Source organism: Humulus lupulus, chromosome 5 (assembly GCF_963169125.1).
Source record: "Humulus lupulus chromosome 5, drHumLupu1.1, whole genome shotgun sequence".
Classification (NCBI taxonomy): domain Eukaryota; kingdom Viridiplantae; phylum Streptophyta; class Magnoliopsida; order Rosales; family Cannabaceae; genus Humulus; species Humulus lupulus.
The window spans coordinates 66,305,627-66,320,394 of NC_084797.1; the positions used below are offsets into that span (position 1 = coordinate 66,305,627).

The following is a 14,768-nucleotide window of genomic DNA, read 5'->3' on the forward strand; positions in this document are numbered from 1 at the left end:
TACACTACAAGAAAAAACAGTATTCATAACACTTAAAAACTGCTAACCGGAACTATTGATAGCACTTCTGAAAATGCTAACATAGTCCCTGTTATTAAAAGTCCAGTCTTTTCTATAACAGTTTTTGAATGTTATGTTCGGTGTTATCTTAAACTATTCAATAACACATTTTTAGGTGCTATAATATTCAAATAATAACATTTAGATAGAGTTTTTGGTTATAAATTTGAAGTTTAATCTTGTACTTTTTTCATAACACTTTTCAACTGTTACATTTGATTATTTTGATAACATTTTTAGTTTGTTATATTATATAAACCATAACGATTTTTTACGCTTATAATATGTTTTTAAATCATAACATATAGTAATAAAATTTTAAATTTTATTTTGATAAGTATACTTATATGGTTTTTTTTAATTAAAAGATTTTTATTATTGTATTTTGATAAAAAAATTCAAAATTAATCATAAAATGTAATTCTCAATAGATTGATAAACCATAAGTATTACATTAAACAATAACTAATTCAAACCATGAATGTGTCTACTTCATGAGAACTTAGTTCTAACTTAAGTTTGAAAGCATAACATAATAAAGTTTTATAATCTTGAACAATTTTTACTTCAAAAATGAAAAATAGAAACATTACAAGATACACAAAAGTAAACCATGCGTGAAACTTGCTCCATCCTTCAATTCATCATCCTTTGTGCACTTGCTCCATATCTCTCTTCAACAACCTTATCCATTTCCAAATTTAGTCTAAAGCTCTTCCTCTTTTCATTGAGGAGTTTAACTAATTTTCCTGTAGGTATGTGTTTTGGCCTCTTTCCTTTTGTAGATGGAGGTGACATATCTTGTACTTGGCAAACTCTTTGACTAGTTTCTGATCAACCGTTTCTATAATTAGTACGAATTTTGATGAGTTACAAAAATCATATATAACAACATATTATCAATTATCACAAAAAAAAACTTATAATAAAAGTCAGAAAGAAAGAAATAAACAGTCATTCTTGGCATCAAAGAAATAAAAATTCAAAGTGTCATACTAATAGTAAAAGAGCGGATAAGCATCTCTTGGTCCATTTTTGCCACTTTTATCCTCATATTATTTTATATTTAATTTTTCCACTCTATAAAAATGTAGAATTTTTACATTACATACGACTGTTTTAGTAGCCACTGCCAGCAAAAAATAAATAAATAAAAGACATATGTTGACTAAGAGAATATTCTTAGTGCCAGCACTTAGTCTACTTAGTGACTAAGAGAATATATATATGTGAGAAGGGTCTTTACTTATGCCTTGTGTTCTTGTTTAGGTTGTCACAGAAAGCGGGTCTTCACAACATGGGTTATGGTTCTGATAGTGGTTCTCAAGATGGAAGAGATGAAGGTTAGTTTGATGCTAAGGGACTAAATTGTAATTTCATTGTGTGCTTCAATGTAGTTTTGCTATTCTTGTTTCTTGTGAAAACAAACAATTGGAGCTGCTTAGGCAACTGGAAAACCAGTAAGATTTCATTGTGGGGTTTCCATAATGTCTATCGACTTTCTTTTAATTTTTGGTGTCTTTTCTATAAGATACATGTATGACAACTTCAAACCATTATTTTCTTTTATAAGATGAAAATCACATATTCTTCCCTATATTTTGACTGTATCCCAAATGCTCGACCAATTTTCCATTCTGTCATAATTTTTCTATCAAGCCATAGTGACCAGCAATTGATTCTTTCAAGCCTTATTTTGTTTAATAAAGAAGAATAAGGACGATTCATTAGTGATGGTTTGTACTTTCTTCAGCATTTACTAAACATGTTTATGGTATTTTTTTTTCTTTCTAAACTAGGCTCATTACCTAACCTTACAAATTTGAGGACTATAAAATTATAGCAATTGCTATGTAGGACCTTAGGTACCTATGAGGGACTCAAACCTTAAACCTTGCGGGAGCAAACTACATGCCTTACTGTTTGAGCTACTGCTTTTGGGCACATGTTTGTGTTATTTAGACCAATAGCCACCCTCAACTGTCTCATGGGTATGTTTATGTTATTTAGACCAATAGCTACCCTCAACTGTCTCGTTTAACCCTGAAATGGAGCTTTTTTGTTTCTGTCATTTTTTTTGGGAACCATATGAATTCTTATTTTCTTTCTATTTTGCTATTCTACTTATTTGGGTGTTTACATCTGAGTCATTTATAGTCCTCCGGTTTATATTGAAGAGGTTGGTATGGTCATTTATAGTCGTGTGTCTTACATTGAAGAGCTTTTGCATTGGATTTCAGTCTTTCGTGTGTATGAAATTTTAGGCCTATATAGGTTTAGTATGTCTATGACTTTAAATTCCTATTTAACATTTGTACCATAATATTCAATTCAACATGTAAGATAAGTAGTTTCAATATATATGTATAAATGTTATTTTTTCTATTGTAATTTGGCAGATGATGAGGATGATTACGAAGAGGCTGGTGGTAGTAATCGACTTTTGGGATTTATGTTTGGCAATGTTGATAACTCTAGCGACCTCGATGTTGATTACCTTGATGAGGTGATTTCTATTCTCACCTCACTGTTGGTGTTGCCTGTATCTTTTTTCTTGATACTGGTTCCTCCTGTTTAACTATGTTTTTTTTTTCTTGTCGTAACAAATGTCAATGAGCATGACAATGGATTTAAGCTTATGATGTGATCTCTTGTGTATATTTTCTTATTTAAGTGCATGTGCTAGTATTTGGCCCCAAATTCAGAGTCCAACTTTTATGGAGTTTCAGTTCTATCTATCTATTTTGGAATCTGTGGAGAGATTCTTGAATCTTTAACTTTAGTGTCAAGAGCATTGTGGCCTTGGACAAGATATCTAGAAATAAAGGGGGACCTGAGTGAGGAATTTAAAGTTGATGTGACCTTCGGGGGGGTAATGATAATGGAGATTTTGTTTGGGAAAAGAATTCCATTTTAGCACAGCTTGATATCTGTAGTATAAACTTTTGTAAAACATATTCTTCATTACCGTTTTTAGAAAAATTTAATGTAGGAGAAACCTATATGGGCTTTGGCAAAGGGAAGATGACAGCAGTAATGTGGAATTGTAAAACATGTCATTTTTGCTACTTATAACAGAGAGGTGTTACCTTGTATTGAAAAGAAGGATTTGTAATCATCATAATGAGAAACACCCGGGTTTTAAGCTTCTTTTTGGCCAATAGCAGTGGTTACTATGTTCTACATCTTTCCTGATTTTGATTGTTTTTAGTTGAATGAATGGATTGTTCAACTATCTGTTTTCCCTCACTGATTTCTTTTCCTTTTTTGGTCATGTGGAATTTTGTTTCCTATATAAGAAAAAGTGTCTTGGGCTTCTCTTTAGGCATTCTTGAAACATCAAAAAAAGGTCACCAACAAGGCAAATTTTAGGTGAAGTTAGGAGTACCTTGAGGCCATTTGTTTAATGTACATTTTTCAAGTAACTAGTGAACAATTTGAGAATATTCTCTACTATTCTTACACTTTGGGTTGCTATAGTTTGCAGTAGTTTAATGTGGCTCTTAGGATGTAGCTAAGATGATTAATATTATATAAATATATATATTTTTCAATTCATCTCTGTTTCTTATCAAAAAAAAAAAAAAACACATCTTCACAACATTTTACCTTTCATGCTACCCTTGGCCTACCTTTGAATGTGCTGAAGATCATTTTAATTTTTAGATCTTGTTCATGTTGCTTTTTTATAGTTTTCTTATCTCTAACCTAGAAACAACACGATTCTTCACTGTACAATATTTGCATATTTGGTGATATTGTACTAAAACAATTTTATATATCATCTTCTCCCATATTCAATCATTAATCAAAAAATGAACATAGCATTTACAGAATCTAGTATATAACGAAGAAAAAATAACAGAAAAAAGTTTTCAAAAAAAAAAACCTAGATATTTTAGAAGAATGTGGAAGTGCAAAAAAGTTTATGATTGCTTACCTTTGTTTAAATGATTCAAAGGGAGAGTACACTGCCTTCAGTGTATCCATTAGAACTCGAAGATCAGAATCTGAAAAGGAATGCTGAATATTTCTAGCAAAAGTCTGTGTCACGTTGTGTAACTCAATCAATGCCTCCAAATGTTTCCTCTGAATCTTAATTCCCTTTGGCATGTCACCAGACATAATATCTAATAAACCTGAATAAAAAGAAACACATTGATTGGATAATTTATAAATTGCCAAAAATAAAATTGCATGACTTAAAGCTTGTCCAATTGAAAGATATCATATAATATTAAATGCCTACAAAATTTAAAAGCACCATAAAAACAAGTCCGTACAAACCTTTTCCCAAAGCTCTTGTTTTAGGAACAACTTCTCCAATTGAAAGGTTGATACGTGAAATAAAGCTTGCTCCAATAGTTGCCATTGTCTCGATCAGTAGCTTTGGTACAAGAGTTTTATAATCCTCAGGAAAAGCAACCATACACCTGCAGATGACAGTTTAAGCTCAGTGCTTAAATTCAGTGATAGCTTCTTTGTATCAACAAGATGTTCCTCGGTGCTTAAAACAATATATAGTCAGAAGAATTTACCACTTCCACTCTTGCTCAAGATAAAGAATCAACTCATCATAGAAGCTTGGCAACCAACTTGCGAATGAAATTGTCGAAGAGCTTGATTGAAACTCATGGCTTGACAGCCTTTCAGCTTCAGTCTTCTCATTTGCAAGCTTAATAGCACGCTGTTTTGAATCGAAATCTTCCCAGAGCTGTTTTATGGGCTTTAGGTGAACTTTTGTGTAATGTAGCTCCAGTGATTTGAATCTTCCAATTCGAATGAGAATACCCCGCAAATTTTGAGCAATGTCTATCTGCAGGATGATAATAGATGTAAGTTATTCAAGTTGCGTATGGTATGTACTAAAAGGAATTAATAGGAGATAAATTGAACAGAAAGCAAGCCATAGGCAAAACAAGTGCTGTAAGAAATTTGGTGACCTTCCGGCTGGATAATGCATCTGTTAAACGTGGCTGCACCATTGCATCTAGCCTATCCTCTAGGACCTCGAGTTGCTTTCTCACATTAGCAAATTCAGCAACCTAAAATGAGCAAAACAAAAAATAAAATATCAAGTTAAAATCATCAAAAATTATAAAATCAAATGTAGAGTATAATGTTAAAACAATTTATAGAAAAATATTACCTCCCCAACAGCAGACAAGCAATGCCTCATGTTGGCTAAGGTTTCTGCAGCCCTTGGAAGATCACCACTGGCAAAAACATCTTCCACAGTTGAACTTAATTGAGTTAACCCAGCAGCATCCTGTTGATCCATCAATGAGTAAATCAAATGCAACATCAACATTTTCCAATACTGCACTGATTATAACTTCTATGATCAAATACCCACCTGTAATGTCTCATAAGCAGCTTCCATTCTCTGCTTAACAGTATCAACTTTGGCCAGAGCAGCTATAGATTCAGCTGATGATCCTTCAGCCTACATATTAAAACCAATTGTTTGAAGAGAAGAGTATTGTTATACATATGTATCAAGTGAGAAGCTAAAATATCAAACCATATAAACAAAGCTAAGCCGGCAACAGCTGTCTACCCATGTAAATTATATAAACCAATTACATTAGTAAATGTACTGAAACGTGGGTATATCAATGTGAACTTGCTACTATAATTTATAGTAATGCTCTACAACATATTGCAAAGCAGAATATATATATTAAGGCAACTATTTCAGTTATGTGTGCGTATATCCATGCATATAACTCAACATAATTCCATTGTTCACATTAGCAATAATCTATTCATAATATCTACATTTATTTTTAAGCAGAAAAAGAAAAAACGTGACATTTTAACCAAAAGGGTGCCCTGCCTTCTTGTAATTTATTCCAAAAATCTATTAACTCATTGCCAAGAGATTGAGCTCAAAAGGTAGCACAAACTACACAATCGTAGTTCTCAAATATCCAAAAAAAAAAAAACTAATATTGAAAAATTTGCATTAGAAAATCTTCCTCAAATTTCCCTCGTTCACTTAGGCAAATTGAAAAAACTCAGTTGAGCAATTGAGAAATATATTAAGCTTCAAATTTGGCATTAAGGGATAGCATAATTAAAAGATTATACTTTCTTAACTTATAAAATGCAGTAAATCTGACACCGCCATCCTAATATTGTCCAAATTTTCCATACTTCACGTCTTCTAGTGAATTGAACCCAAAAATAAAGTTAAAAAACCAAATTCGAATTGCGGCAAAAAGAAGAAACATAGCAGAAACAGACATAACATGTAGGTACCTTCTTGAGTTTCTGAAGGATTCCGGCGACGACGGAGCGTAGTGAAACCGCATCGTCGCGGAGTCGGATCACATCGTGGGTGGCCCGTGGCACGCGAAGTAGGGCAGCGGAGCTCTGCTCCTCTAGCGAGGCAGAGATCTCTTTAGATACGATTTGGAGCCTCATCTCCAGATCGACGAGATGGTTATCGACTGAGTCCTCTGGGTGCCGAGTTTGACACGTTGAGTTCACACATTTCTTGGGATCGAAACGCAAAACGCAAAAATCACACAAAACACAAAACGCAGACACACAAGACGCAAAAACAAAGCAAACCCAAATCACAAAAATCATCGAAAAACTTGAGAGAAAAGAAGAATTGATGAGAGAAAGAGTCGAGAGAAGGAACATACTCGTGTGGAGGCAGAGAGAGATGGTAGTGGCTTCGCTCAAGAGCTTATTACAAAGAGGGCACGTCATGCATGCCTCCATCCCTCCTCGCTTTAACAATCTGACCTGCCATATCTGTGTGCGACTCCCTCTCTCGCTCTCTCCTTCGTGAGGGCGGTGAGGCAGAGATGAGTTGAGGGCAGAGAGACTTCGTGAGGGCGGTGAGGGCGAAGAGACTTCGTGAGGGCGGTGAGGCAGAGATGAGTTGAGGGCGGAGAGACCTCGTGAGGGCGGTGAGTCTTCGTGAGGGCGGAGAGGGCTTCGTGAGTGAGAGATGGAGGCTGAGAGAAAGGGTAACTTAGAGAAAGGCTGAGAGAAAGGGAATTTGGCAGAAATTCATTTTGGCGCCTGAGTTTTTAGTCATATGGCGCCAAAATCAGACCCGTGTGTTTTTAATCCCCACTATTCAGATCCGTGTGTTTTAATCCCCCACTTAATAATAGCACTTCTAAATATATGCTATTCTTTAATGTAATATATACTAAATATTGTTGTAGTGATAGCATGCATAAATATATCAAAATACTAGTGAAAGGTAAATCTAATTGTACACATTATGTTTAAAAATCGAAGATAAAGCTTAAGTAACAATCACACAAGAGTTAAGCACATAATTCATGCAGAATTCATCAATTTCCTAGGAGTAGTCTCATCTCAAGGAGAAGTTTTATCATTGATAGACGACTTCAACACAACCATGCTTATGACAACGTAGAAAACTAAAAACAACTAAACAACACAAACACAAATAACAACTAAATAAGTGACAAATAAAAATAAAACAGGTAGTTTTTCCTTCCCCCACACTCAATTTAAGCATTGTCCTCAAGGCACATACTAAATAAAAAATCAATGCAAAATAAATAGATAAGGGTAAGAAAACTCCTTCAAGTACGCTTTGTTTAATGTCGTTAGCTCAACTGAATGATGTGGTCATGATTGTCATGGTGGGTCATTTAACAGAACCTTCTTCCTTTTGCACTTATCAATATAATTCAACAGATCAAACTCTATAACTTCACCATCAAATTTCATTGTAAGTGCCCATGCTTTGACATCCAACTTTGACTTGTAATCAGTAGGAATGACCTCCAAAATTGAACTTGCACCAAAACATCTTCAACCACCTTTAGGGGATAAGCATTAGTGCGATTAGCTAATCGAATAATAACACTAGTTTCTTTTAATAACCCTAGATTTAAAGAAGCAAAAATAGAATAAAATATAACATTAATAGATGCTCCTACATCTATCATACAATGATCAAATCTGGTTTTACCGATAGTGTATCGATTTATAAACATCCCAAGGTCTTGATGCTTGGGTAACAACTTCCTTTGGAGAATAGTAGAAACATTCTCCCCCACACTTATCTTTTTATCACCCTTCATTTTCCTTTTATTTGTGGAAAACTCCTTAGAAAGCTTAGCATATGGTGGTACATGTTTAATGGTTGTAAGGAGCAAATTATTGGTTTTAAGGATCGCCTTATTTTCCCCTCATTCTTAAATTTTGTCAATCTGCTCAGAAAAGGAGGAATAGGGACATACGATCTAACAGTTGGTTTGTGTAGCATGTTCTGTGATGATGGACCAACTGACGTGAAAGTTTCGATCTCGAGTTGAGAAGATGCTTCTGGGGTTGAATTGTTGACTTCTTGAGTTGGAATTAGATCAAATGTTATGTCTGGATAAGGTGGCGTGTCAAGTTGTGGACCACTTTGAAGAGTTAGGGTACCATCATTCTCTATTGGATTACTCTTTAATTCTGTGGGCAATTCTCCAAAATTCTCAACCTTAAGATTATTCAATGATGTAGCAATTTGTCCCATAGTACTCTCCAAATTCTTGAGGGACGCTTCTGTACTCTGAAGAATAACTTGGGTCTGTATAGTTGAAGCCACCACGGTTTTTAACATATCTGAAATTGATGGTTCTTGATCTTGTGACATTCCTGTAGGAGGATGTTGAGGATGATGCACGTAAGCCTACTCTAACATCTGTTGAAGTTGGAGATTGTTGGCATTCATTACATTGATGAGATCTCCAATTGATGGATCTAAATATTGTGGTACAAACTCATTATAGTCTGATTGAGAGTAGTAATTTGGCTCAACATATTGATTTTCACCATAGAAAGTATTAGAATATTCCTTCCATTGTGAATTGTAATTGCTAGAATAAGAGTCATATCTATTCATTTGAGGATCATAACATAGTTGATAGTACATTTCCATGTCTCAAAAAAAGTTCAATGCAAGCCCTAAAAACATCAACAACAACTAATAGATCAAGTTAGTAAAAAGAAAAAAATGAATAACAAATTAAATAAAATAGTTCCCGTCAACAGCGCCAAAAATTTAATTGGTGTCGTATGCCATATCAAATTTAAATAATTTTTTATATACTTATACCATCTACTTCAGTATAGCGGTAAATAAGGGTCGAACCCACAAGGAATATAATCAAATTATTATTCAAAATAAGAACTAAAGTGAAATTAGAAAGGGATTTTAGTTTTAAAAATTGAAAACATAAAATGAAATAAAGATCAAAGATTAAATAACTAAGGATAGAACGATATTAAAGAAATAGTCAAGAATTATTCTCCACCTTCGACAATCAATCTATCAACAATGACGAATAATATTCCCTATTCCCAATTAACTATTAACTCTGTAGATAACACTTAAGCAGTCAATTATCCCAATTTCCCTATTATTCTTAATTAAAGCTAAGCACTCTTAATTAACCCTTTTTACCTAGAAATAAACCAATTAAGCATCCGATTGATTCAACTATAAAGAAAACTACTCCATAATCACATTCATAAACATAAATATTCAATGAAAATAAAAGAGTTTTGAGAAGAAAGAAAAACTAGATTGAAGAATGTTTATGCTGATGCCTTTTCTCCTCGTCTACTGCTCTAGCCTCTAAAATTCGCAATACAAAGTTATTATAAAAGTTAACCCTAACCCCTTTAATACCCCTTTCAAAAATACATTTAAAATTAAAAAATTAAAGAAAAAATCGATCGTCGACCGCGACAACTAGAAAATGTATTTTCCAGAAAAATCAGGCTCCAACTGCGGCCTGAGACATTGCTGGCCGCGGCCACTACGTTCTATCCCCAGGCCGCGATCTGGAATAAGGCTGGCCACGACCATAGCAATTTTTTCATTTTTTCAGTTTTCTTCAGCTGCAACCATTGATGGTATTTTAACTATAACTTCCTCGATATAACTCAGAATTGGATGATTGAAAAATCCATGGAAAGCTAAGAGAAAAATCTAATACTTGTATTTCTAGTAATATTTCCAAAAGAGTATTGGAAAATGATCAAAATCAAGTGTGAAGTTTCAGACTTGTAATTCCGAGTTTAACCATTGCTTGTAAAACATCTCAAATTCATTCTTTTTCATCCAAATGTCTTGAAAATCCTAAAAACACAAAATAAATTTATTAAACATATATAAATAAATAATTAAGTGCATAATTATAGAAGAATAATGAATTAAAAATAGAAAAATTAAGTACTTATCAGCCATATGCTGGCTCTTAGGACCCGAGGCCCACTTGCCATTATTCCCGAGCTCCCTTCTTTTCAAGGAGTCTTGCCTGCCATTGATGACATCAAGGAGGAAGAAGACGTGGCACAACTTGTGTGCAAAAGGCGAGCTCTTGAAGATGACCAGGGTCCTGATCCAAAGAAAGTTGCGTCCGGGCCAGCAGCTGACCCCTCCAGCCAAGGTAACCCAGATAAAGAATTAGATCAGGCTACTGCTAGTTATAGGCTAGTTCGCTTGAACCCCACCAGCTCATTAATCACCATCCTACTAACCTAGACCTAAACACAACACTTCTTCAGTGTGTGGATCATCTGGTGGTACGCTATAACCATAGCTACCCTAAATGTACCATTGTGGTTGACAACACTCTCCATTTTAGGTCCTCCATTTTTTAGGAGTATTGGACAAACCATAGGACATGGCCTTCCTTATGTTAGGGTGTATTCTCCCCTGGTTTTAGGCAGTATGTAGATGAGTCCAGCACCAAAGAAGGACTTGAACCCCTTATAACCCAAGATGTAATAATTATAGACTCTCCCCCACCTCTAGTAATCCAGGAGTTAGAGGTAATGCCTAGTCTAGTCCATAACCCCGAGCTAATTGTAGTATACTCCTCCCCTAGCTCTTGTTCTTGTCTTTGCTTTACTTTGACTAGTTATGTCTTATATCTGAATCTTCTGCTTGATCATTTTAAGGCGAAGAGATGGACTTGCTAGATGCCTCAGGTTTAAGGGGTGCCTTCAAGGCTGGTGGGGCCGGAGCTGGTCCCGTGGTGAAGAGGCCCAGATTTTCAAAGAAACATGCTCCCAAGACTGAGACTTCCATCGAGTCTCAAATCAAAGATAAAGGTGCCACTCCACTCAGGAACAGTAAAAAAAGACTCCACCCCCAGCTCCGGTGACAGCAGACATAGTTCTCCAGGCTCCGCCCCCTCTTTCTCGACACGTACCTCCCTCGGTCCCTCAAGTGATCCAAGGCAAGGCTCCCTCCGTTCAGATCCTTGTGAAGCCACTCGACCTGGTAAGAATCCCCGAGGCATTTTGGGGAACTGTATATGTAACGCCCTACTACCTTAGAGCCGTTACTAAGTGAGTTTAAAACAGAAATTGTGCATCTAATTGACTCAAGTGGTTTCTAAAACCAAAAGTGTGAATAAACCAGAGTTTAAGGCTGTACTCTTTGAAAATGTTTAGTTTCATTAAAAACGTTAATTATAAAACATCTGGGATCCCAAAATAAGGTTTACAAAATATTTACAACTCAAAATAGATTTACACTTGATCAGCTATCAAAAGAATGGTTAAATACAGCCATATACAAAATGCCCCCAACCAAAGCAGTCGGGCAGGCCGAACATGTACGCGCCGCCCCCACGCTCTCCATACTCATGGCCGGTTGACTGACTCCTTGCTTTTACCTGCCACACGGAGCACCCGTGAGCCGAAGCCCAGCAAGAAAACCCAAATAACACATAACATATGCAAAGTAAATAGCTGGCAATAATTCACTGATACATAGGAAAACCACCATAATAAACAAGTACGGCCATGCCGCTCCCAAGGCCTTACCAAAGCCTGGAGTTTCGGTTCTCACCGCGAGGATAACTCATGTATCCCTTGGGTCCCACCCTGAATATAAGCATCCCATGTGCTGTGTTACTTTCGGCCCACGGCCGCCCCGGCCTATGCCGTACCCGGCCTCTGCCGCTCGTTTCATCATAATAACACATATAGTACATTCAAAATAAACATTCACACACATCATGGTTCATTTAAGTTTATGTATTTGCACGTAATACAATCCGGGGCCACGCCCTACAATCACACAGTGGGGCCATGCCCTAAACTCGGGTGTTACGGTTTTCTTACCTGTATCCCGTGCTTTCCAAAGTACCACGGTCACGAGCACGGTCCTTTAGCACGAGCCTCTCCGAAATCCTAGTCACAACACACATAAAACACTTTTAATACTAACCAAACCCAAAACCACTTCCCGGGACCAATCCCGCACTCTCGGGACCTCTAAAACCTTAAAACAACACCCCGGAGGCATCCCACGAACCCCCGGAGCTAAGACCTAAAATTGCCAAAAAGAGCTACCCTGAAAATTGCCTTGTGCCGCGGCACCACATCCTTGTGCCGCGGCACCCATCAGACAGAAGCTCTCTTGCCGCGGCACACAAAAACCCTGCCGCGGCACGCCTTCGCAGACCCAGAATTCTGGGTTTTTCCTGCAATTTTCCCCGAGCTTTAACCTCCCCAAATCATCCCAAACCAAAACCTAAACCCCAAAACTCAAATCCAAACCTCATATGAACAATCTAACACCCCATAAACACTAGAATCAAATCCAAAACATCAATACACACAAGATCCACTCCTTTGATTTCAAATTCAACAACCCAAATCAAAACCCATGAAAATCTTAACTCAAGCATTAAATTCCTCAACCAACACAGAAAACAAACTTAAATAAGCATAAGATCCTTACCTCAAGAGTAGAATCAACCCTAAAAGTTCCCTTGATCTCCTTCTAAGCTTCCCACTTCAGCCCTTTTCTACACCTCTTCTTCTTTCTTCTTCTTTGCCCTAGCCTTTCTCTCCTCTTCTTTTCCTTCTCTTCTAATTTATCAAAGCCACAAGTGACCCAAATGCCCAAACCGTACCCCCCTAAATCCCAGCTGCATAATGTCTATTTGCCTTGCCAAAAGACCAAATTACCCCTCCTTACTAATCCTTCTAAGCTAAACCTTCAAGGGTACTTAAGTCTTAACACTTTCATTTCAATTCTACCACTTCCTATCTTAAAACTTGTTACTCACAGCAGTTACAAATGGTTACCAAATTACCAATACTAATCACTCTTTCTAAACTCAACTTACAAGATTCCCGAAGTACCCCTGGGCTCCTCCCGAGCCGGGTACAACAACCCGTTGTGACTTTTAGACTAACTGGCTCACTAGGACCGTCCCGATGCGTGCATCCTGGTAAAACATCACACTCACATGGCACAATTCACATAGTATAATTATCACAGTTATGCCCTAACATGGCCAAGTTACAATCATGCTCATTTTAAGACAATCAGTTCTACATGCATACTGATTCACATAGTCATGCATCTCAAATAATCCAATAGTCATATAACGTGCAATAAATCATAATGATGCATTAAACTTAATAAAGTCACACACAAAATCCCATCATGCCCTCCAGGCACACTACTCCAGGCCCTTAAGCCTTAACACTGAATTTGGGTCGTTACAACTATCCCCTCCTCATGAGAATTTCGTCCTCGAAATTTACCTGAACAACTCGGGATGCCGCTCCCGCATATCTGATTCCAGTTCCCATGTCGCCTCTTCGACCTTGCTGTTTCTCCACAATACTTTAACCAAGGGGATGGTCTTGCTCCTCAAGACCTTGTCCTTCCTATCAAGGATCTGAACAGGCTTTTCTTCGTATGATAAGTCCCGATCCAACTCCAAGTTCTCATAGCTCAACACATGAGTAGAGTCCGAAACATACTTCCGGAGCATGGACACATGAAACACGTCATGAACTCCTGATAAAGCTGGAGGCATTGCTAACCTATAAGCCACCTCCCCAACTCGTTCTAGAACCTCAAATGGGCCAACAAACCTGGGACTCAGCTTGCCCCGAACGCCAAATCGTTTTACTCCTCTCAGGGGTGAAACCCTGAGGAATACATGATCACCAACCTGAAATTCTACGCTCCTGCGTTTCTGATCTGAATAACTCTTCTGGCGACTCTGGGAGGCGAGCATACGAGCTCTAATTTTCTCAAGTGCCTCATTGGTCCTCTGAACCATCTCAGGACCTAAATACCTTCTCTCACCTGTCTCATCCCAGTGAATCGGTGATCTGCATTTTCTACCATACAACATCTCATACGGAGCCACTCCGATAGTCGCCTGATAACTGTTATTGTACGAAAACTCAATCAGAGGGAGATACTTACTCCAAGATCCCTCAAAATCCAAGACACAAGCTCGTAACATGTCCTCCAGTATTTGAATTGTCCTCTCAGACTGTCCATCCGTCTGAGGATGATAAGCAGTACTAAACCGAAGCTGCGTGCCCATTGCCTTCTGCAGGCTCTTCCAAAACTTGGAAGTGAAAGTGGGGTCTCTGTCGGATACTATTGACCTCGGAGCCCCATGAAGTCGAACGATCTCCTTAACATAAAGCTCTGCATACTGCTCCACAGTATAAGTCGTCTTCACAGGTAAGAAGTGGGCGGACTTGGTATACCTGTCCACAATCACCCATACCGAGTCATGCTGACCCACGGTCTTTGGCAATCCTACCACAAAGTCCATGGCAATATCTTCCCATTTCCACTCGGGAATCCCAAGAGGCTGTAATAATCCTGCTGGCCTCTGGTGTTCCGCCTTAATCTGCTGACAGGTTAGGCATCTAGC

At 37.3% G+C, this 14,768-nt stretch overlaps 1 protein-coding gene across 1 annotated transcript; it reads right to left on the bottom strand.

The window, feature by feature from the left end:
• Positions 1-3,851: 3,851 nt before the first annotated feature.
• Positions 3,852-6,657, bottom strand: LOC133779194 (conserved oligomeric Golgi complex subunit 7-like). The gene is made up of 7 exons (XM_062219185.1): positions 6,325-6,657; positions 5,417-5,506; positions 5,210-5,329; positions 5,004-5,105; positions 4,599-4,876; positions 4,348-4,493; positions 3,852-4,199 (listed from the first exon to the last, which is right to left on the bottom strand). The coding sequence occupies exons 1-7, from the start codon at positions 6,655-6,657 to the stop codon at positions 3,997-3,999; spliced, it is 1,272 nt and encodes a 423-aa protein (XP_062075169.1). The 3' UTR covers positions 3,852-3,996.
• Between the last annotated feature and the right edge of the window lie 8,111 nt (positions 6,658-14,768).